Below are 25,300 nucleotides of genomic sequence, written 5' to 3' on the forward strand. Positions count from 1 at the left end.
TCGGGGCAGCTAGCAATTCTATTAGAAATAAAACATCTGTTTATTGTCATATTTCCCATTGATGCGAGTTCAATGGCATAAAAAGGAATTTCAAGTAAGCCAACATCATGCACTCTGCATTCAATTTTTTTTTGTATTCTACCAGGCTGCTGATGATACTGACAGTCAATAAACAGATTGAAATCATTAGCCAACATGTGTATCTACTTGAGTCCAGTTTATTATCAAAACACTGTTTTTACTGTTTATTAGCCTACATGTGCAATTTGTGTAGGGTTACCATTCTGAAGTACATAATATAATGAAGAGCATTTTTTTTTTATAGCATCACGAGCAAGCCTCTGGACAAGTTACAGGGATCAATTTTGCTATTCACAAAAAAACTGATACTATTTCTGTTTCCAATTAGGGGTGTAAGGTTTGAATAAAAAACATATTTGAATAGTTCAGCAATACAAAATGTCTACTCCAATAGCAGGCTGGGTAAAACTCAGTATCATGATTTGCATAGAGCCACATCCCTCCCAAAGTGATACCCATGCCTTTAGTGTTTCCTTGTTGTATCCAGCACAATCAGTTGTTTTACAAATTAATTAAATTGAAGTAATTTAAAGTAAATATTTTTTGGAGTAATCAATATTTATCAAAGTATTTTGAATGATGATTTTATTTTGTGTACTTAACTATTCAAGTACTCTAACTCACCCTTGCTACCAATGCCAGGCACTGTAAGGTAACTGAACAGATTGTAAACTTGACGGAAAATTGTTATGTGAAAAAAAACAAAAAAAAACTGTGTCCTTAACAGTTTCTAAAATATACTGAGAGGTTGAAACCAGCGTAGCCACAAAATTATACCAATATTCAAATGTGACGGATAGAATCATAAAAACAGACCTGAAGAATCTGAGGACGAAATAAAAAAAAAGCTAGTAGTATCATTTATAGGGAATGTCTGATTTTTTTTTTTTTTTTTTTTTTTTTTTTTTAAACGGGATGATTTCCATAATGAAACTTGACAAAGAATCATTAATTGGGCTCCCGAGTGGCGCATCCAGTAAAGGGGCTCCACGTGGAGTGCAGGATGTGCCCTATAGTCTGGACGTCACAAGTTCGAGTCCAGGCTATTCCTTTGCCGACCGAGGACGGGAGCTTCCAGAGGGCGGCGCTCAATTGGCCGATCGCCGCCCGGTGGGAGGGAGGGTTAGGTCGGCAAGGGTGTCCAACGGCTCACCGCACACCAGCCGTCCCTGTAGTCTGGCTGGGCGCCTGCGTACTTGCTTGTAAGCTGCCCGAGAGCTGCGTTGTCCTCTGACGCCGTAGCTCTTGGGTGGCTGCATCGTGAGTCCGGAGTGTGAAGAAAAGCGGTCGACTGACGCACACGCTTCGGAGGACAGCATGTGTTCGTCTTCGCCCTCCCGAGACAGCGCAAGGGTGGTAGCGGTGAGCTGAGCCTAAAAATAATTGGCCATACCAAATTGGGGAGGAAATAATAAAAAATAATTGGCAACAACTAAATTTATAAAATAAAAAAAAAGAATCATTAATTGTATTTCAAATTAGTATTTCAACGTGTGCAGCATTTATCATCTAGAAATGAAAAATTTACACATCAGCAAATATACGACAGTCATACAGGTCATTACACAAGTTCAAAGTCACCAACGCATTTCGCCAGAGGTGTTATTAAATGTACCAATGGCTATGTATTAAAAGCATGTTTCCAAAATATAGGAAAATGTAGTACAATGATGACATGATGTTACTCAATTCTAGAAAAAATAAGTTCCATTCTAGGTCCCAAAAGTCGTTGGAAACAAAGCTATTTGTGCTATTTAAGTCTAACTACCAAATAGTTTGAGATACAGCAGTGGTTACAACAAATGTGTAATAGATTGTACAATGTACAATAGATTTTTATAGGCAAATGACCATTAAGAATACAGCAGTACACCAAAGACAAAGTGTACTACATCTATCTTGAAAATCACAGCTCCAATTGTCTCCAATTGTTCGTATAGATTCTTCATCACAGTTTTGTTTTTCATAATATAGTTTGGAGCGCTTTCCTTTTTTGCACCCAATAACATTGTGAACCCAGACCCGCAGTACATTTAGATGGCTGTAGTATATGCCTGGTTGCCTATTTATTAAGGCACAGTAAATTTTAATAAGAAACATTTTTTCCAATGCTGCAACACTACCATGCTTAAAGAAGATTTATGCCAGCGACATTCTAGAAGGGGTAGATGCACCTTATACCAACGTTTCCTAGTTTTCCAAAAAGATTGAAAGTAACATTGTAGCAGCTGTCTGCACCACAGTGCTAGCAATGAATATATATATTAGGGTTTTTAATCTTGACATTTTCTATGGATCGATTAATCATGCGATCTACAATCGACTAATCACACCTGTTTGCTAGTGGTATGAAACTGTATTGAAAGACAAATAAAGGTTAGCTGAAGAGAAATGTAATTTATTGAGTGCTATTTTATTTTAGTTAGTTGAAGAAAAAGTATGATATAGCTGTTCATTTTCTGATACCGTTTGAAAGAAATAGGTTGAATAAAAAGAAAAAATCAGCTTACTGCCGCGAAAGGAAAGCACCGATGAGCAAATGTTGCAAGTTGCAGTCTTTTTTTTTAAATCTATCATTCATATACAGTGCCTTGCAAAAGTATTCAGACCCCTGACCAATTCTCTCATATTACTGAATTACAAATGGTACACTGAAATTTCGTTCTGTCTGATATTTTATTTTAAAACACTGAAACTCAAAATCAATTATTGTAAGGTGACATTGGTTTTATGTTGGGAAATATTTTTAAGAAAAATAAAAAACTGAAATGTCTTGCTTCCATAAGTATTCAACCCGTGCTGTGGAAGCTCCCAGTTTACACCGGTGAAAGAAATTGCCCTTACGAGGACACAATTACCTTACCATTGGCCTCCACCTTTGAACCATTAAAGTTGCTGTCACATTTTCTGGATAAAAACCCCACTGTTGAAGGATCATTGGTCAGGCTGTGAATCTGAAGGAAAATGAAGACCAAAAAGCATTCTACAGAAGTTAGAGATAAAGTAATACAAATGCATAGATTAGGGAAAGGGTACAAAATAATATCCAAGTGTTTGGATATCCCAGTGAGCACAGTTGGATCAATAATCAGGAAGTGGAAGCTGCATCACACCACCCAGGCACTGCCAAGAAAAGGCCGTCCTTCAAAACTCAGCGCTCATACAAGAAGGAGACTTGTGAGAGAAGCCACAGAGAGGCCAACAATCACTTTGAAGGATCTACAGAGTTCAGTGGCTGGGAGTGGAGTAATGGTGCACCAGTCAACCATATCAAGAGCTCTGCATAACACTGGCCTGTATGGGAGGGTGGCAAGAAAGAAGCCGTTACTCAAAAAGTACTATCTGAAAGCATGTCTGCAGTTTGCCAGAAAGCATGAGAGTGACCCAGCTGCAATGTGGGAAAAGGTTTTGTGGTCAGATGAGACCAAGATAGAGCTTTTTGGCCAAAACTAACACTAACTAACACCAAAGCAAACCTAACACTGCCCATGCCTCAAGACACACCATCCCTACAGTGAAGTATGGTGGTGGCATCCCCATGCTGTGGGGATGCTTCTCATCAGCAGGGACTGGGCATCTTGTTAAAATTGAAGGAGGAATGGATGGAGCAAAATACAGGGAAATACTGCAAGAGAGCCTGCTTCAGTCCGCTAAAAAACTGAAGCTTGGGAGGAAATTCACCTTTCAGCAGGACAATGATCCCAATCACAAGGCCAAAGCAACATTGGAGTGGCTCAAGAACAAAACTGTGAATGTCCTACAGTGGCCCAGTCAAGGTCCTGATCTCAATCCCATTGAGAATCTGTGACACTATTTGAAAATTGCAGTCCACAAGCGTCGTCCAACCAACCTGAACAACCTGGAGCAAATCTGCCAAGAAGAATGGGCCAAAATCACTCCGACACTGTGTGCAAAGCTGGTACATACTTACCCCAAAAGACTTAAAGCTGTTATTGCAGTGAAAGGTGGCTCTACCAAATATTAATGTGTGGGGGTTGAATACTTATGCAAGCAAGATATTTCAGTTTTTTATTTTTCTTAAAAATATTTCCCAACATAAAACCAATGTCACCTTACAATAATTGATTTTGAGTTTCAGTCTTTTAAAATAAAATATCAAACAGAACAAAATTTCAATGTACCATTTGTAATTCAGTAATATGAGAGAATTGGTCAGGGGTCTGAATACTTTTGCAAGGCACTGTGTGTGTGTATATATATATATATACACACACTACCGGTCAAAAATTTTAGAACACCTCCATTTTTCCAGTTTTTATTGAAATTTACGCAGTTTAACTCTTTGCAGTCCATTTATTAATCGCACGTCAGGCACGCCAGGTCTAATTAATTTTAAAAGTATTTTCTTTCACAGTCAAACGGGTTTAAATGGCCCTCATATCAACAAAGCACTCACTAGGCATCTCCAGCCCCGCCCCACCCTTTTGTTTGCTATAGCGTTCACCTATGTAAGAAATAAATAATAATAATAATAATAATAATAATAATAATAATAATAATAATAATAATAGTCGTACATACCAATCGATCATCTCCGGATCACTCGTTTTATCACCAAACTCCTCAATAATGCAATCCAAGTCATTATTTTATTACTATAACATCTCAAAAAAGCTCTGCAAATGTCCGTGTTTTCTGTGCACTGATTTCGGGACATAACAATAAAAAGAATAAGAAATAATAAAGGCTTTTTAAAGAAACTTTCATTACCATTGAGGGTTCTTCAATAGCATTAGGTTTCTTGTTTATTTGGAGTACAGGAGACCTCTTCCTGTCAGAGTTTCCTCCAGTTTCCAAGTGCCTTTTGATGGTGTAGGAAACTTTCTTTGCAATTTCTCTAAAGGAAAGACCTACACTTTTAAGGGTTATAATGGTCTGTCTGGCTTCCTTTGTTAATTGCCTTTTTCTCGCCATTATGAGAGCAATATACTACTTCCTGCAGTACAATACTGTCCAAATAATGCTCAAGAGGGTGTAGTAACACAGTCTGTTCCAACACTGCTTTTATACAGACAGAGGGTTTGTAAGTAATCAACAAAAGTTGGGACACCTGTAGCATCAACTTTCAAGGCTTAATTTACTTCCATTGCTGCAGAACAGCTGTAAGTTGTTAACCCATTACTTGTTCCCTGAAAAAGGCCTTTTTGTATAACTCTGAAATGTACATTATTTTTCAGTTTTTGGTAACCTAAAGTTTTTTTTTATCCTCTGGCAGTTTACCGCTTACCTTTGTACCATTTCAGGTTATTCACTGGACTTGAACTGCTTAAATTTCAATAAAAACTGGAAAAATGGGGGTGTTCTAAAACTTTTGACCGGTAGTGTATATATATAAATAATGACAACTTTTTCAGCATTGACACACATTTACACATTGAGATAATAATTAAAAATAAAACATTTTAAAAAAAAGTTTTTGCTTTAAAAGAGTTATCACTCCACTCCCCCTCCCCCACCCCAGTCATGTCTTTATGCTTAAAGTATTATTTGAACAATAAGATGCATGTATATGTAAGTTTGAGCAGTTACAGCAGTAATAAGGAGACCATTTAAAAAAATAAATAAATACATAAATAAATAAAATAAAAGGAGCCTCCAGGCTCCAAAAGTAAACAGATTACTTTGTACATGAACATTACTTGTATGCAACAGCTTTACAAAATGTCATTAATGTCTAACAGAGTAACCCTCAATTTGCTGTATCTGCTGACAGGAATTCATAAGGAAAAGCTTACATTTCAGGTATAGTACTGTTTTAATGTGTTTTTTTTTGGTTTGTTTCTTTGTGTTTACTTATCATTTTTGTATGACCAAGGTTTGTTAATTCCAAACACTGGCTTGTTTAACTTTTCACAGTATCACTGATGTATAAATTGTCTCACCAATACAGCTTTTAGAAAGTGTCCAAAGTGACACTGTACAGACACAGCTTTTAAAATACACAGCTGTTTTATACAAATCTAAAATCTGTATTTTTCAGCAGCACTACAGTATACTGCTTATTTTAATTAGCTTGAAATGCAACCCCCTGTCCCCATTTGCACCATCATCAAAATAGTTAAAAGTTAACATGTAAATAAGGCCAAACCCCAAAAATCATGTCCACCACTAGTGCTGACGGAAAAAAGATTGGGGAAAGCATTTCACCTAAATCACATTACAGGGCAAAGTATTTTTTTTTTTCATCAAAATCTGAGGACACACACCGTCATAAAAATTGGGCCTTATGTGACTGAGGCTTGAAAATTCACATGACCATAATATGACCACCTTAACTGGTCACAGGTCGAATGTGCTTTCTTAATATTATCTGGCATTACTCAAATGAGCAATAACAAATTATTATTTCTAAACATACCCAAATACCAATACGACTAACGCATAAATTTTTTAAAATACAAACAGTAGGTAACAAAAAAAAAAACAGCATACAAAGAGCATACTTAAAAACATACCTTTGTCCCTTTCCTGCTGCTGTGCTGCCTTTTTCAGCTTATCATTTAACTCGTTTATTATTTGTTCCTTCTTCAGTTTTTCTCTTGTAACAACAGTATTGAAATTCATCTGCCATGACAAAGCAAAACAAAAAAAGTTTAACAAATATCAACACAGCAACTAGTATTTCTTGTTCTCAGAAGCATTTGTGATGGAGAACATGGTTCATAGGTAGGTGTTGTGTGCACACAATAGAAGAGCAATGCAACGCTTGCCTGACATGAGGACAATGTTTGAACCTGCACAAGTCACATTCTGGTGGCTTAAGGCCTCATTTCTCTCCATGTGGGGGAGTTAGTCAAATACTGATAATAAAATTGTAAAGCTTGTTTCAAGGGATTTCCACAAAACAGAATTAACTGACATTAGTCAACGAGCAACCCCTGCAATGGTCTACTTGAGCTAGAATGATCCTTTTGTCTTTAGACACATTGGCCTGCATTTTTTAGGTTTTAAAGCTGATCAAAGATAATCTTTTAGATACACATCTTTTTAGGAATATGTAACTAGGAAGAAGAGGCTTTCACACAGTATTAAAAAAAATAATAATACTTTCCATTCACATCCTGTAGTGAAATAATGGGAACGTTCAATGTTTTTCAAATATGTATCAACTGCTTTGAAAGTCACAGAAAAGCATAAATATATTCTGCTTTGATTGCAGCTAGACTGAGTCTGAACTACAACACATAAGGTACCATGAATCAGCAGCATCTTTACTTTTGAATATGCAAATACATGCATATTCAAAAGTAAAGTTTTAAATTAAGGCTGCCAATTTTAAATGTGTAAATGCCTCAAGTTTAGTTTACTACTAATGACATATTTATAAAAATTAACAAATTATAAGCAAGCGGCTGGCAAGTCTGTATATTTTTGTAAATTGCAGTGGCATTCTGGTTCATTATTAAACAATCTAGGTTTTTGTCTCACAAAGACTGGCTGTAGATGTATTTTTTTTTTTTTTTCTTATACTTGCATGCCAGACCAGTATACAATAGCCTGTTAAAAAAAAAAAAACTACAGGGTCCATAATGCACTTGACCAGACAACTTCCTGCCAAATAAATACTCAGGTTGAGTGTAGAGTGTAAATTGCCTGTATAGTATTATCATCTAAAATAACTTTTTTTTTTCCCCGTCTGTTTCAAGACTGTATTGGGAAAAGTTAAGCTAGGTTCAAATGACAATATATAACCAACTTCTGATATAACTGCAGAAGTATTCACCCCCCTGCAAAGTTTTCACATTTTGTTGGCACCTGAGTGTACTCCACAACACTTTCAAATTAGACTTTACATGCAGAATCTACAAAACTACTCCACATTGACAAAGTTAAAAAATGCTTATAGAATATAAATAAGATTTACAGAGAAAAACAGATTAATCTCAGTTGCAGAAATATTCAACCCCTTTGCTACTGCAGCCCTAAATCAGCTTGGGTGCAAATGATTTGTTTGAAAGGTCACAAAATGAGTGAAATGGTTTCAGCCTGTGTGTACTCAAAGTGGTTTAACTTGTAGATAATTTCCCTCAGGTATATAAAGACTTTCAAGCTGTAACTCATATAGTGATCCAACAAAGCAACCATGAAGACCAAGGAGCTTTCAAAACAAGTCAGGGATAAAGTGGTAGCGAGGCACAGAGCAGGAGAAGGGTACAAGAAAATTTAAAAAGGCGCTGATTATCCCTCTCAGCACAGTGAAGTCCATCATTAAGAAGTGGAAGATGCATCATACCACCCAGACACTACCCAGATCAGGACGCCCTCCCAAACTGAGCAGCTGGGCAAGCAGGAAACTGGTTCGGGATGTCACTCTTAAGCCAACAATGACCTTGAGAGATTTTCTGTGTCTGAGATGGGAGTCAGTGTTCACACATCAACAATAAGTCGGTCCCTAAACAAAGCTGGCCTGTATGGACGGGTGGCAAGAAAGAAGCCATTATTCAAAAAGCCTCATCTTAAAGCATGTATGGAGTTAGCGAAAAAGCACGTAGATGATACTGCAGACATGTAGAAAAAGGTTTTGTGGTCAGATGAGACAAAAATTGAACTTTTCGGTCTAAATACCTAGCATTACGTCTGGTGCAAGCCCAACACTGCACATCACCCAGTCAACACCATCCCAACTGTCAAGCATGGTGGTGGCAGCATCATGTTATGGGGATGATTCTCTTCAGCAGGGACTGGGAAGCTTGTCAGGATAGAGGGGAGAATGGATGGTGCAAAGTACAGGCAAATCCTTGAGGAAAACCTGTTTGAGTCAGTCAAGACTCTGAAACTGGGGAGGAAATTCATATTTCAGCAGGACAAAGCCACACTGGAGTGGTTGAACAAGAAGAGAATTAATGTTCTTGAGTGGCCCAGTCAAAGTCCTGACTTGAATTCAATCGAAAATTTATTGCAAGACTTGAAGATTGCAGTCCATCGACGATCCCCAACAAACTCATCAGAACTGGAGCAATTTTCCCATGAAGAATGGGCAAAGATTTCACCATCCTACTGTGCAAAGCCAGTAGAGACCTATCCAAAAAGACTTATAGCAGTAATTGCTGCAAAAGGTGCTTCTACCAAGTACTGACTTAAGGGGCTGAAAACTTATGCAACCAGTGAATTTCATTTAGTACATTTTCTTTGCAAGTTTTGCTGACATAATTTAACCTCCTCCTCATATAACAGTGTTCAGTTTAACCACTACAGCTTTGAATAAAAAAAAGTTTTTGAAAAACTGTGCACACATTATTTGTAATTCAATAAAATGTGACATTATTGGTAGGGGGTGAATACTTCTGCAAACCACACACATATATATAGGTGGTGGAATGACTAGGACTGTAGTATTTTGTATTTAATTATATCCTGATGTAACTATCACTGATACTGTTATCTGCTCAGTTATTGAATCGTACTTTGTCATATACTTGTACTTGCTAGAACCGAAGTCATTGTATTTTATCTTGCTCTTAATTGTATTACTACTTGTACTGTGATTCTGGAAATGTATTTTTGTTTACAACTAAGTTGCCCTGGATAAGGGCGTCTGCTAAGAAATAAATAAATAAATAAATAAATAAATAAATAAATAAATAAATAATAATATATATTTTAATTAGTTAATACAAATAAATACAAAAAAGATAAGAAACAATTTTGACACCTGTTTGTCACAAGTTTTGTGTGAAAAAATGAATTATATTTCACCTTTCACCTCCCATTTGCATGAAGAAAACCTAAATTGCTGTCACTGCACACATTTTGACTTTTGGGTACCATTTCTTTTGTTTTAGACTCAGAAGGCCTGGATTGCTCCAAAATGAAGTTAATTTGTTTTGATCAGTAATAAAGAAGCACAGTTCAGATACTCTTTGGAAGTTTGTGTGTTTCGGTTTGTAAGTAACTGTGGGAAAAAGAGGGTTTAGAGAAGATTAAATCATTCCAATAATTCCGACCATTCAATCATTCTGTGCTTAAGATTCCTGCTCACATGGTATTTAATTGTAACCTCTAGGTCAGACCCTTAGCAAGATTAAAAAGATGAAAAGATCATTAAAACTAAAGATAAATCTCAACAGAAAGCTTTAGAAGATGTTTAAAGATTTTGGTCTATGTCAAAGAATGGAGTAGCGTAGAACTAGAGAATGAGTTTATAAGTATTCTATGCATGTACATATGAATTAACCAGTTTACTATGGTTTGCCATGTTTTCAGTACTGCATGCTTTTCAATACCTTTCTGGGCTTTACAGTACTTGCTTTAAAATGTGTTCACTGTGCCTTATCACACTTTGTTATGATTTTACTGTGGTAAACTTTTATAATGAAATATATAAATTAACAATTACTTTTTAGAGCACACACGTATTTCTGAAAAATACAACATCAAAATACTGTAGGTTATGAAAATACAGTACAACTGTATTGATTTACAAAATGTTTGTTGCTTTCCAACCCCCCCCAGCTAACTTGATTTCTTTAGTCAGTCCAAAACCCCAATCACATTCCTTGATTACTGCAGTATGGCATTTGCATTGGATGTGTCCGACAGATTTTACATGAAATTAATGGCATTGACTGTCATGGAAAAAGAAAAAAAAAGGAAACTATATTAAGAATAGTACAGATACCAAACTTTGTTGTCCAAAACTAGCAAATGTAAAATGAGAAAAAAAAAAAACAGGTTGATAAAAGAATGCTTTGGATAATTAAAATGTGCAATTTAGATTCTTTTCTGGAGTTTTCTGAATTCATTGTATTCACGATGTAACACTAAAGTTAACTGTCTGATCCAAACATGCAGATTAACTGAATATACCTCTGAGTGAGGAACAGTTAAGAAAACACTCCCACATGAATCATTATGAACCATCTGTATGACCTCCTACTGAGGTAACGAACTTCACAAGGGACAGACTGAGAGACAAGCAGCCAATTTCCACAGAACCTTTGCTAACCATCTAGCTGATTTATTTTCATTCCAGTTCTTGATGGATTTATTACAAAAGAAAGTAAAAAACACGCATATCCTCCGCCTAGCTATAAATTAAAAAATTAGAGCTATCCGAATCATGAAGAAACATTATGACCTACATTTACAGTATGTACATGTAAAAACATATGACATAAAAGACAGATGGACAGAGAAAATCATCCACATACTGTCAATACACTTTCATTTTCATACAAGTCATGTGATATAAAGGTCAATTTAAGTTAAGTTTAACTTAAATGGCTGATAATTGCACTTTACTTTAATGGTGTCTAATTTAAAGTTAAAAAAAAAAAATCTCCAAAATTACCTATGATTGTTTAACATATTTATTTTTTTATTTTCCTTTAATGCTTAGGTCAAATGGATAAGTGGTAGTCTGAATATATGAATTCCAATTTTGCAGCTAAACATGTGTCAATACTTTATTAACAAAGGTCAATGTGACATACAAATTACAGTATTTTGAAAAATGTGCAAAAAAATAAAAATAATTAAAATACAAGTAAGTGTGGAAAGTATGTCACTAAGATCTGTATTCACAGTATCCAGACAGAGAATTATAAAACAGTGCTATGTACCAATGTTACCTCAAAGTGTTTGGTTGCCATCTACTACCAAAAATAAAATAGTGGAGCGACTAGGATTGTAGGATTTACATTAAGAGTAGATTGGTGAAGAAGGTTAAACAGCACTGTTTTTGATATCCATTAACTTTACCTGCTGCTCTGCTATCAATGATGTTTTAAGGGTCTGCATTTCTTCGTTCTTTGTTTTTTCAAGCCGTTCAAGTTGTCCCAGTAAAGAGGCCCTTTCTTCGTGTAACTTTTCCTGAAGATCTGCATTACTAGTTAGTGGTTTCCCAGCAAGTGCCTCAGTATGACTAGATGACAAAACCTCTCTATATAACAAAAACAAAAACACAACAGCACAAATAAATAAACAAAATTATATTATTACTGTTGAGAAATCTTGATGAGTTAAGTATATTATATATATATATATATATATATATATATATATATATATATATATATATATATATATATTACACACACTATCGGCATGTCACTGATATAAGGAAAAAAAAAAAAAAAAAAAAAACACAAAATCGGTGACCGTCACTTTTTTGTGTTATTTTAGCTGATAATGTACACTGATATTCATGCTTGAATTTCTTCCAGCACTGAATTGAATGTTTGGTCAGGCGCGCTTACTATACTAATGACGCAAGAATACTAAGACAGTCATTTTCCCAGTGCTGTGTAACGGGCTATCAACCTGCAGTAAATATCACTTATTTGCATATTAGAGTTTGTGGAAAACAGACGTAGTAGTGTATTTGATTTGATAGCGGAGAGATCTTTCAGCGACAAACTTCTGATATACTTACAAACACCTGGATATTGTATTCATCCATTATTTTAAAGAATATTTATTTATTGCTACATTTTTGCTATATTTATTTACTGCTATATTTTGATCCACTGGTTACAGTGGGGGCCCCCTAAATTGCTGGGGTACCTGGGCACACACCCCACGGGCCCGTTCGTCAATCCGCCCCTGCTCTCTAGTTTGCATAGTTTTTATACTTGCTGTCTGTCCCGTCTCCGTTCCGCACTGAATGGCTGGGGGTCGCTGTCAGTCATCTCAGTGGTCCGTTAGTACTGTAGTTTCACCCTGTTCTGACAGATCTCGTTGAGTGAAGTAGTCCTAGAATGCTCTCATTTGTTTAAATGACGGTCAGGCATCAAGACTTGTACTTTAATTTGCCAGCTACAGCGTCTGTCATTCAAAGCGCCTACTTTGAAAATAGCAGGTCAAGGGGTATGTGAGCTTTTGCTTTAGGTATATGGTGACAGTTACTAGTTTGATTTGAAAATGGGCCCCAAGAGAAAAAAACACTTAATGTATATTGTGCACAATACCCGGACCCGTCTGTCTTACCTTCCTTTGACTCCGAGTCCAGCTGTGCTGAAGAAGGAGAGGGGGGAGCTCAGACTCCAAATATTAAGTTCAAGTTAGTTCTGTACAACTAGCGAAACGTTAGGATTATTGTCTATCAACACTGTTCCGGTGTCGTCTTAATTTGTGGATTCATTTGACTTATCTGTGTCACTGTGTTTTGGAAGAACGATGCGATTCAGGGTATTTTATATATATATATATATATATATATATATATATATATATATATATATATATATATTCTTCTTGTCCTCACTGTTAAAAGTGGGTGGGCAGGGCCCGTTGTCCCACCAGTCTCCGGCGTCTATGAACGTAGCGACTATCAGCATGACCAAATAGCTCGATTTTTGTTTCATCACTCCACAAAACCTTTGACCAGAACTCATATCCAGCATTCAAATGCCGTTTTGCAAACTTTAAGCGACTGTCCTTGTGACGTTTTCCTAAGAGTGGCTTTTTCCTTGGCCTGCGACCATTGAGCCCTTCACCATGCAATACTCAACCTAATCTCAAATTGTTATTAACCTTCCTCACAATTCTTCTACTTGTTCTTGGTGAAAGAACCTTCTTTCTTCCAGACTAAGGGAATGTTGTGACAGTACCATGAGTCTTGTACTTCTTGATAATAGAAACAATAGTTGAAATTGGGATACCAAAATGCTTGGAAATCTTCTTGCCTCCTTCTCCAGCTTTATAACAATAAATAATTTTCTGCCTAAGGTCTTCGGATAGCGCTTTACTTTTTCCCATATTGACTTATTTGTAATGACAGCAATCATCCTATGCCTAACCATTTTATACTCTCTAAGAATGTTCACTTACAATCCAGCATTTTCTAGACTTTTCTAGAATTAGGTTCTGCATTATCATATTGAAATTTCTAGCAACTTGTAGACAATACTATCACAGCATCAAAGGGTAACTTTTGAATTAGCACTTCTGGAGTTTTGCAAAAAAATTGCTGAAATATATATAAATAAATACAATATTTAATCTCTCTCCATAATCCCCTCACAATTTCCTTTTGATTATTTTTTGTAAATAAACCATCTTTGTTTTTTCGTCTTTTATTGTCTACACGCCCCATCGTATCACAACATAGCTCCTAATTCATGTTGAAATTGGGTTCAACTTCAGCTGGAGAATGTCCATATCCCTAGCAATAGACTGAATTATGTCCCAACCTGAGTTCCAGTATCCCCAAATCATTGAAGCTCTTAGCTTACATTTAGCAGCACGACTTAAAGAGCAAGTAGCAGGGTTCTGAAAAGTATAGCGTTATACATCCCCAGGTGTTGCTACAACTGTTTAAATAACATACCTGTAATTTCTCTTTTCACTGTTAACATCCTGATAACTTTTTTCATTTCTAACTTTAAAGTCTGTTTTAAAAGTTATTTTCAAAATGGCTGCACAGGGGGATTGAGATCTGTCCTCTAAATCACTGCAGGAAGAGCGATTAAAAAAAAAAAAAACACAAAAAAAAAACATAACAACAAGTGCTCTGGCTTTTCTGATCCGTACCATATCATTATTGCTGTGTTACCTGTTTGACAATGTGGGCAATAATCCTTACACTATCACCGCACTAAAGAACCCTGCTACTTATTCTTTAAGGCTAGGTGGAATTTTGTAAACATTTATGAAAATCAAGTTTCACTAAAAATGTGTTCAAGATTTCTTCAGATTGACTGAATTGTTTTAAAAACTATTTTCTATATGTCTTATGTTTCCTTCTTATTATACTGCTAGTCATTAGCATTATTCTCAATTTACCTGCTCAACAGTTACTGCACAAAAAACGCCATTAATAATTAAAGTTCTTAAAGATTTATAACAGCAAGAATACACTTGAAAGAGGGTGTTTTTCAGCACTCCAAATCCTGTCATATCCTATTCAAAACAAATTAGGTAGCAGAGTATGGAAACTGTAACTCATGCTGACCTGAATTCCAAAAGGGACACATGAAAACGGTGATTAGGTTGTCAATAACGTATGCTTTCTTGCTAATTTATTGTACGTTCCTGAGTTCTTAACTTTATTACCTTTCTGTAAAGCTTTTTTCTTTCAACTGATTCTCAAGCTGTTTGACCTTTTCTAACAGTTTTTCTTCAATAGCCTTCTTCTGGTGTTCAAAGTCTTTAAAAGCATCTGCCAGGGCAGCTTTGACGGCTTCCTCCTTTTCCTTGTTAAAAATCTGCATATTAGTCTGCTTCTCCTGCTGCAGATTGCTCGATAGAAGTTTGTTTTCTTCCTGAAGACCACATATAACATTATTAAAATGTTGTTGCTGCTCCTGAAAATCCCTTTCCTTTTCTTCTTTTTCTTTCTCTTGAGCATTAATCTGATTATCAAGGTCATTCTGAAACTGCCTAATTTGTTCTTTAAGGCCCCTTTCAACATCCATGGCTTTTTTTTGTAAAGATGTTAGCTCAGAGTGGAGAAGAGTGGTCTCTTCTTCATGACTGTCAACTAACTCAGAGATACAATGGTCTTTTTCAATTCTCATTAGAGCTCTCAGCTCTGCAAGTCCAACTTCATACTCATCATTCATAGCCTGAAGTTGATGTTTTAAATCATTAATCTCTCTTCTCAAAGCATCAGTTTCCTTTTCAACCTCGATCCTCACAGTCTCTTGCTGCTGGGATCTGGTTTCGTCCAAAAGCAGTCTTATTTCTTCTGTCTCTGCTTCCTTTAGGGCTATTTCGACCTCCAACTTGCACCTTATATCAGATAGCTCAGAAACTTTGACTTCAAGTTCCTTCAGGTGATTTTCACGTGCTTGAACTTCTGATGCATGGAGTTCCTGCATTTGATGCAGCTTTTCTTGGTTTTCTTTTACTATGTTTTCTTGGTTTTCAAGGTTTTCCCTTTCCAGTTCGTGCAGTTCTTTGGCATGCCTGATCTGTAGCCTTTCCTCCAGTTCCTTTAGGTGGCTCTTTTCAAGGTTCTCAAATTCAAGCTTTAGTTTTTGCTTGTTATCTTCAATCTCAAGATATAATTTAGCTAAATCTCCTTTCAGTGACTCTCTAGATTGCAATAGCTCTTGTATTTCACTATTTTGGTCTAGCATTTTTTGCTCCAAGTCAAGCAGTTTTTGATCTTTGCTATTTTCTGATTCTAGAAACATGTCTTTTTCATTTTTTAACAAAGAAATTTCACTTTCTTTATTTTCGATGCCTTCTTCAAGCTCTAACAACACCTTTTTTAATTCCTCCAGGTTTTTCTGGTTCAAATTGGATTCTTCCCTCAATCTTTGTGTTTCATTTTCATAATCCCTTTGAAGGATTTGTTGTTCATGTTGATGCATTTCTTTTAAGTTCTCATTGTGAGAATACTTAATATTATCAATTATGTTTCTTACTTCTCCCGATACAGATTTTAAAGCAAAGCTAAAATCTCTCTGCTCCTTTTGAACCAGTCCTCTGAAATGACAAAGATCCTCCTTGATGCTCTTTAAACTGCCCTGTGATTCCTCAGCAGCTGACCTGTATTTTTCTATGCATACTTTCAACATTGCAACTTTGGTGTTCTCCTTTTCCAAAGTAGTTGTATCTTGGATGCGCCTGTTGTCGATTGCATTAATGACAGAGGAATAAAGAGATTCTACCATCATCTCAGGGCTTTGTGGATCACTGATTACGTTAGGGGAAGTCAAGTTTTCCTCAATGACAAACTCATTAACCGCAGACATGAAGTCTGACTCGGGGCTTTCTGCTAAGGAGTCCAAGTCTAGAGATCCTTGCTTTAAAAGTGTATCCATGTTTGGATGGCCAATGGTCTCAAAGTCAAATGTATGGGCATCAATGCTATCCGGAGATAAATCTTCTAACAGGCCATGGAGACTCAGAGGTTGACATATGCCACCCTGAAGGTTGAGTGAGGGTGGCGTTTTGGAAGAGGTAGATGCAGCTCCTGTTGTGCTTTCCGACCTTGGTACTATAGTGGACTTTGGAGTTGGCTGACTACTGGATGCCTATAGGGAACATAAAACAAATATTATCGAAAAAGTCATATTAAATTGTAACAAATAACATTCCCATTTATCAATCAGATAGAAATGTATCTTTCCCTTTGTTTTAAAATGTTTTTTTTTTTTTTACTTTGCATTCAATAAAAGCTAAACAAACTAAAATGTGTAGCTTTCAATGACAATAATTATGCCAGGTACCTTTTGCTCACTCAGTAGGTCTGTTATGGTTTTTGACATTTCATCCACACTCTGAGCAGCTTTAACCAGTTGGTGAAGGACCTGTACATGCTGGTGTAAAGGCTCAAAGTCACACAGTGTTGGAACCCTGAAAAGTTAAACCATGATTAAAATAAACGACACAGTAAAATACATAAATATGTTTGAATTTATTTATTTTTAACTGCTGTATTTACACCCAAAAGAATTTTGATCAACCCTCATACACTTAAAATAGCTAGAGATATCCAGCTAAAAAAATTTGTTTGTATAGTTGTTCACGCTGTATTTGACTTTAAACTAGAATACATAAATTTAAGGCACACAATGTTAGTGAACAAAAATAAAATATTATGATTTTTAGTTTTTAATTAATTAAAGAGTGATAAGGTGTATATTTAATAATTCCAGAATGTATAGCGGAATCAAACATGAATTGTCCTAAATGTTGTTTTTTTTATATATAAAAATCAGTCAGATTGACCAAAGCAAGCAAATCTAATGAAATGTCTTCATACCTGAGAAAAGACTGAACTTCTGGAGGACAGCAAGACTGCAAAAACTGCAGATCACATAAAGATATTTCAGGAAGCTCAAAGTCAAACTTGCGAGGCTTACGTGTCTGCATAAAAGTAAAATAAATATGTTAGTAATAAATAACACCCCCCCCCAAAAAAACATAGGCATATACTAAATGTAACATATGTATTGCCAGCTCCACTATTTAACTTTTGCCAGAGATAATGCATCATCTGCCAGGATAATAATACACTTTATAAAATGACAATTAAGCAATGAAATATTTATATTATATGGTTAGCCTCTGTTACCCACAGTTCTGACTTGTAATTCATGGTTGTAATCAAAACTGTGAATTACGACAGCAGTGGAATGTGCAGCCAATATGTCTGTTTTATTAGACAAAACTATAAAACAAAGCAAGATGACCAGACCACTCAAGCTTTGCTTTTATAGTCCATAATGTCAGAACCTACCTTGATGTGACTCATAATTCCATCTGGTGTTATTTATTCTCTCCCAATATATATTTGCTTGAAAACAAGTTCACTTACGCAAAATGAAGTGGGAGGCCAAGAATCAAGTCCTCTAAACAAGCGATTTCTGAGAAAAGATTTTCCTGGGAAAAAATAAAAGAACAATAAGAGTCTCTGTCTCTCTGTCTCTCTCTGTAAATAAAGTGTTGTGGTTATGTGTTTTGGGTGGTGGTTGGCAGGGATGAGGTTAGTTCCTGTAAAACAGTGTTTAGTCTAGGTCTCCAAATGGAGATAGGTTTTTGTTTAACCTAAACTAATCCTGTTTTAAATACCATTATACGCAGCTGTAACAATTACTATATTCATAGAAATATGCTTATTTCAGGAATGGAAATACTGTACTTACTGAACAACTTCCCAAATGAATCTCTTTTAGCTTTTTCTGCTTCGTAGAGCTGTTTTCCATCCTTTACTAGAGCATTGGTCCACTGCAATGAAAACAAAGTAAATATACAAACACATAACACACAACTTTTATTAGAGACATAAAGTAAAGCATCAAACTGCATACTTCTCTGTAGTGTTTTATAAAAATCTTCCGCCTAACAACCTCCACAACAGCCAAGCAATACATCTGAGGAACAATGCCAAGAGCCTCAACCACCCGGACTCTCTCCAACAGCTCAGTTAAAAGACGAAGCAAGGCCTGCAGTTTCTCCCCATCCTGATCTGCATGAAGCATCACATAACAACACCACCTGTAAAAATGCACATTAAAATCTGGTTACATTTCTTGCTTTCATAGCATTAAAAACTAGGAGTAATATGACAATTCTGCAGGGTGCTGAAGAAATTATGTTTTATTCTGATACATAAATCCATTACAGGGTGGTTAACTAAAGAAAACAGGGCTAAAAATAAAAACATCAGGTACAGAGGATACTCCATTAATGTTCATGGGGTAATGAGAAATATTTGAATGAGAATACCCACAGTAATACTCCATAACTTTCCTTACTGTACAGTATATAAAGAGCTGCTTAGTAAGGCCACATCATCAGTTTTCCCTGTTATTCTATAGTAGGATTTGAATGCTAGATTCCAGACTAAGATCTGGTTTAAAAAACAGAAAAAAAGAACCCCTATTTTATTATTTTTTTTATGAAAAAACAAAAAAAGGTTATGAGAAATACAATATTAATTTTGGTGTCGTCACTCCCACACCATTATTCCATTAAAATAAAATATTTGGATGGGTTGCAAACAGACAGCATATGCTGATACTACAACACTACCTTATTCAAACCAAACAGGGAGCACATCAGTAGTATGACTTTAAACAACTGTATTGAATACTGAGTTTTTTTTCTCAATATATTTCCAGAAACTTTAGAAGCTGCAGTACATAACATAACATAACAAAAAAGCAATTCACAGACAATTACATTCAATAAGGATCTGAGCTTACTGACAAAGTCTCTACCTTTTCAGACCTGTCAACTCTCCAGTATTCACCGGGAGTCTCCCGTATTTTGGACCCTTCTCCCGGACATATCCCGGGACAGATTTCCCCTGTATTTTGCTCAAAACTCTACTGTTAAACCCCCCTTATTATTATATTATTTATTTCTTAGCAGACACCCTTATCCAGGGCGACTTACAATTGTTACAAGATATTATTTTTACATACAATTACATTTTACATACAATTACTCATTTATACAGTTGGGTTTTTACCGGAGCAATCTAGGTAAAGTACCTTGCTCAAGGGTACAGCAGCAGTGTCACTCACCTGGGATTGAACCCACGACCCTCCGGTTAAGAGTCCAGAGCCCTAACCACTACTCCACACTACTGCCCTTATTTCAGCAAACCTTTGATGTCTGCAGAAGTCATGGCCGGTGTGTGGTTACTGCAATCCCTGTCTATATCTAGCAGGGTTTAGGACCCAGGGGAGCCCTGTGGCAGGCATGCATTCAGTGTATAGAGTGTACAAAATTACACACACAACATACAGGGTGATTAGAATGTAAGTTTACCATATGAGCAGTGTTCCACATTTTCTGTTTTCCGGGAAAATCGGTAAAAAAATATTTTTAATTGAAATTGTTGGCACAATATCTTATTCCACTAACAATACATACTTTGTATATTGCAACAGGTCGCCAACATTTGATGTGATTCGGCAAAAGTTTTGGTCGCAAATATTTATGGCTTTACAGTATTTTGTCACAGTACTGTAAAAGATACTCCAAGTACTGTTGCTGCTTTCGTAATCCACCGAACATGGCTCAAACTCTTCATCATTCCCGTTCTCAGAATCGATGTACGCTTGCATATTTTGTTTTCAATCAAATACCAATATAAAATAAAGGTAAAGAAACAAAACTGCAGAAATAACACAATGAAATACTATGTATATACTTCAGATCATTGATTGTCTGCTGCGGTATCCCTAACTCTTCTCAGTGTCTTCACAGACAGATAGGGATTTCTGCACGGAACGCAATTGGATAATAGTCATGTGATTATTTCGATCTCTCCTTCCCGACAAAACACATATCACATTACTAACACTGCCTTAGGGCATGTACACAAAGAGATCAGATTGATTGAAAAAAAAAAAGACATAGAATAGACGGCAATCCTTGACGTACGCAGGTACGGCACGGTACTGCAAATGCTCTTTCACGTCCTGGAGCTAAAATGTCCTGTTGTCATGCCTGGTTTGCTTCAAAGAAATGAAAACATGCTTTGAATGTATTCCTAGTGCTTGTGAATACTGTCCAAAACATTTACATCTACAGTGGGATCCATGGAAAACTTCCACTGCACATCTGCAGTACCTCGAGGCACGGTACAGTATACCACTTCCGATTGCCTAAGCAACCACAAAAAAAGAACCAATGAAATAAGATCAAATAATGGATCTTAACAAATGAATCTGCAGTCAAAAGAATACTGCTAAAAATCTCAGTTTATAGGGGTGCAGTTTAACCCCTCTTGTAGGGTCAAGGCACCCAAGGAAGACATCTGGAAAGCAGAATTTTTTTTTTAGGGAAGTATTGATTTCCGATCACTTCAAAACGTCTCCTGAAATAAATGCACACGTGCAGGAGGAACTGTTTTTAATAAGGACATTACCTTATACATTCCATTTAACATTAACTAGTACATTTTAAGCCAGTCTGTGTTCCAGTTTCTTTTTCAGGACTCCTACAGCATGTCCCCCAATTCCCTATACTAGTGATTCATGCAATATTTCTACAGTAAATACAGTACCGGTGTTGTTCAAACTATAAACAACTTCTCAGTCTAACTGCCGTTTCTGTCTATCCCTTTTGATACAGTATCTGAACTGAAGAACAGCTGCGCTGGCACTTTATAACACAGACATCTTATTCAGCATTCGTTTTATAACTAAATAAATATTAGGCTTATTACGTGGTTATCTTTCCTAATGTATTTACTTTTTTTTTCTGCGAGAGGAGCTGCAGCTTTCTCCGGGAAACGAGACGCTTCAGCCCCGCTCCGGCAGCCGAACCTGGGGCGAGCCCATTCCCTCTTCCCCTCTCCCGGCTCGCTCTTTTTTTTTTTGTAAAAATATAGCGTTGATTACATGGTGCGTTATGCACGGTTAATTCACAGAAAGTTACATTTTTTCTTCACTATATGTGCATTACAGAGAGGGAGTTATTTTACTTAGATTTTAGTCAGATGTGTGTTGTTATGTGTCCCGCGGCCCCACCCCCTCCCCCATTTATAACGCTCTTCGGTTATAACGCTCATGTTGTGTGTCCCCCGAGACCAGCGTTATAGCGAGGGAGGACTGGAATTGGGTTTTAGTGTAAATTAGGAAAAAACTGTTAATTGATCATATTGTTCAACCTGTCCTTCTAAGCCAAAGAGGCTGGTTCTTAATGCCTTTTACTCAAAATGTGAAAAACAACTGTAAACATTACAAAAATAGAAACAAACACAGCAGGCATTTCATTTAAGCAATTGTTTATTTCTCAGTTTATACCTAGATAGGTTGACTTTTATCTTTAACTTTAGGGGCCCTATTTTAATGACGGGGCAAACCTCGAGGACAAAACGCACTTGCCCGATATTTTGATGAAAGAACTCAGCGCAAACTGCTTTTGCCCTGTCATGCGATTTTGCCCTGCCGTTTTCCGTTCTGTGTTTTTCAGTGCTGGTGGTCGGCATAACTTGCAGTGTGGCCTCGTTTGCATGTTAGCTTTGAACGATTTCGATGATGGCGCAGGCGGGGGTGACTGCGTCTCAAACTAACCAGGTTTTGTTCTCATTACAAAAAGGGAACATTAACGATGTATGCAGTACAGAGTTATGTATTTATTGTCCCACGGATCTGTCTTACAGACAACATTGTATGCAGCTGGCAACTGGGGGAGCCCTAGTTAGATGTTACTGCCATTTTGCAACACTATCCTAAATGAATAATATCCACGTTTTCTAAATATAGACTCCAACCTTTCGAATGATGTATTGGATTTGTGAATAACTGAATTTATTGTATTGATTGTACTCTGTGTAAGATATGCAGTAGACACGGCTCTTCTGAATGACACACGCTAACAGGGGTGTAGTGGGGCCGGAGCAGACATGGGCATTGGGACATTTTTGGGGGATGAGGTGCCACCACTTATTTAATACCTAAAGTCCACATTTTATTTTGGTATTTGTATTTTATTAATGCAGACACTTTTCATGGATTTCAGTCGCAACTCACATTTGTCAAGGATTAATTGCCTGTACTGCTGTCACTCACTATCATACAATTCACTGTGCCAATGCAACACTAACACAGCACTGGCTAGCAGGCAAGGTTTTATTTATTTATTTATTTATTTATTTATACATAGGGGTCTACTTAAATTGCGGTAAATTTACGTATTTTTCACGGGTATGTTGCGGAATAAAATTAGGATTTCGCGGACATGTTTAAACATTAAATAAACCTAAGTAGACAGTATTTCAGAACACTATAAAGCCTAAAAATAGTGGTACTTGCTTCCTTACTAAAACAGAGTGCTGGCATTTGTTAAACTAAAGGCAAGTATGCAGCATCCCCTTGCAGTTGACTTGCCCATACATTGAGACTGCACGTTCTGCATCCACTGAATTGGTTGGAAGTTAAGGCAAAGCTTTGCCAAGTTATACAGATGTGGAAATCGATTAGAAACAGCGCAAAAACTCGGTTACACAAGAGCATCTGGCATACTTTAATTAAGTCAATGTATGCAGCACGTTCGTTCTCATGTTATTTGTCCCATCCAATAATTTATTTTATTAGTACCGAGTCAAAACAAAGAAGACGTGGCTATTCGGGTCTAAAATTCCAGCAGCAGGTTGAAGCGAGGTGGCTCTGCTGGATCGTTTTAGTACTGATTTAACTTGCAGACAGGAATACTTCTTGTCTGCGCTGACTTTCCAGTTTGGTTTCTGAAAGCTGTTTATTTTACGTTCTGTTCAGTAGCCTCTGTAGTAGCCTTTTCTTTAATGTGTGATTCTGAAGCTAAATAGCAATCGATCGTATTTTCTCCAAATACACATTAAGATATGGAAAACAATTAGTCTGCATGTAGTTTATTTGGGAAATAACTTGAAACGATCATCAGCCGAAATATAGTTTGCTTTCTTTGTCGTCCATTTCTACTATTTTACCTCCAATGCTGAAAACTAGATTTTAGCAACCTAAATGAAACAATGCAGCACCAACTTTGTCCCACCCCCTCCTGCACAGTACAGGTCACATAAAAGCAGTAAAGACGTAATGATAGGCTGATTAAAACGTTGTCATTTGAATAGTAAACAAGAACGTGAACTGCTTTGGAGAATTTATTTTGTAAATGTTACTTGTGGACATTTTTTGTTCGTTTTTTGCTTAAGTGCAGTGCACACGGGACGGCGAAGGAATAAAAATGGGATATCTACAGAAGGAAGATACGTAGTTTGCGTCACTTGCGTTGTGCAGTAGTTCATTTAAACAAGTTTTTTTTTTTCCTCTCCGTACTTGTTTGTATGCATTGGCCCCTAAGAGGTGAATTTCGCGGTGACCCCTCAATTTCACGATTTCCGCGAAATCGCGAATTAGGTAGGTCCCTATTTATACACCATACATAGAAATCGCCAGGCTGTGAAAACACATCTTTGTTTTTTGTTTTCCAGCGATACAGTATTTACCCTTTCAGTTTTCACCTTATTTATACTGTAGCCTATCACTGCTTGCGACCTATTATTCTGGTATGTACTGTTAACACAGACTTTCTACAAACATAGGTGTACGTAAAGCACTTTATTTAATATACATTAAAAAAGCGCTGCATTTTTCAGGTTATGCTACAATGAGGGCATTCGTATTTTACACCAGGAAGAAGTCTTAAAAAAAAAAAAGTTAGTGCAAAACAACGGTAAATGTATTATTATTATTATTATTATTATTATTATTATTATTATTATTATTATTATTATTATGTTTAATTGATTTAACTGTGCCACTTGAGTTAGTATACATTTCTGTAAACATTAGTTAGTATGTGTATTTTTACAATGTACCATTATTGATTTTTAGGAGAGCTCCAATACTCTGTTTTGGCAATGCACTCTGGCTTCAGAAACTTTAGTGCGGATCTAAAATATTAAAGGTTTAAAAAAATTAAAACAGGTAATAAAAAGCCTGGTCAGCGTAAGCGGAATTCCACCTGCGCCACCTCAAACTCACAACAAGGGGACTGCGCAATCTAGCACAAGCGTAAGGCACTTTGCCCTTACATAGGGCCCTAGATATTTATCATGGCAGACATCCTAGTTCATAGGTTAAAGGAAAGAGTGCCTTTAGATTATCCCAGAGGAGTTTTTATTAAACTCTGTGCAAAACATGTTTCCAGTTGCCAGCTTAAGTGCTTATTGAGATATTAGTAGTAGATGAGTCGTCGGGTTTGCTTAAAAATCTGCTGACAAAATAATAATAATAATCTATCTTGGATATGATGTCAGCATATACTCACTTGGCATTAATGATTGTGAGAACTGTGCTGTGTG

General features: G+C 36.5%; 1 protein-coding gene across 4 annotated transcripts in view; it reads right to left on the minus strand.

Annotated features, from left to right (window-relative positions):
* LOC117394383 (RB1-inducible coiled-coil protein 1-like) overlaps nt 1-25,300 on the minus strand; it is an 82,173-nt gene that overhangs the window by 25,215 nt on the left and 31,658 nt on the right. For all 4 annotated transcript variants that reach the window (XM_059016835.1, XM_034921105.2, XM_059016823.1 and 1 more), the window contains 8 exons: nt 18,807-18,993; nt 18,642-18,723; nt 18,314-18,378; nt 17,759-17,862; nt 17,223-17,349; nt 15,097-17,027; nt 11,803-11,983; nt 6,558-6,666 (listed from right to left, as the gene is read on the minus strand). In XM_059016835.1, the coding sequence (XP_058872818.1) occupies nt 6,558-6,666; nt 11,803-11,983; nt 15,097-17,027; nt 17,223-17,349; nt 17,759-17,862; nt 18,314-18,378; nt 18,642-18,723; nt 18,807-18,993 (2,786 nt within the window). The remainder of the gene's footprint in view (nt 1-6,557; nt 6,667-11,802; nt 11,984-15,096; nt 17,028-17,222; nt 17,350-17,758; nt 17,863-18,313; nt 18,379-18,641; nt 18,724-18,806; nt 18,994-25,300) is intronic.

The sequence above is a fragment of the Acipenser ruthenus genome, chromosome 3, assembly GCF_902713425.1.
Source record: "Acipenser ruthenus chromosome 3, fAciRut3.2 maternal haplotype, whole genome shotgun sequence".
Lineage (NCBI taxonomy): Eukaryota > Metazoa > Chordata > Actinopteri > Acipenseriformes > Acipenseridae > Acipenser > Acipenser ruthenus.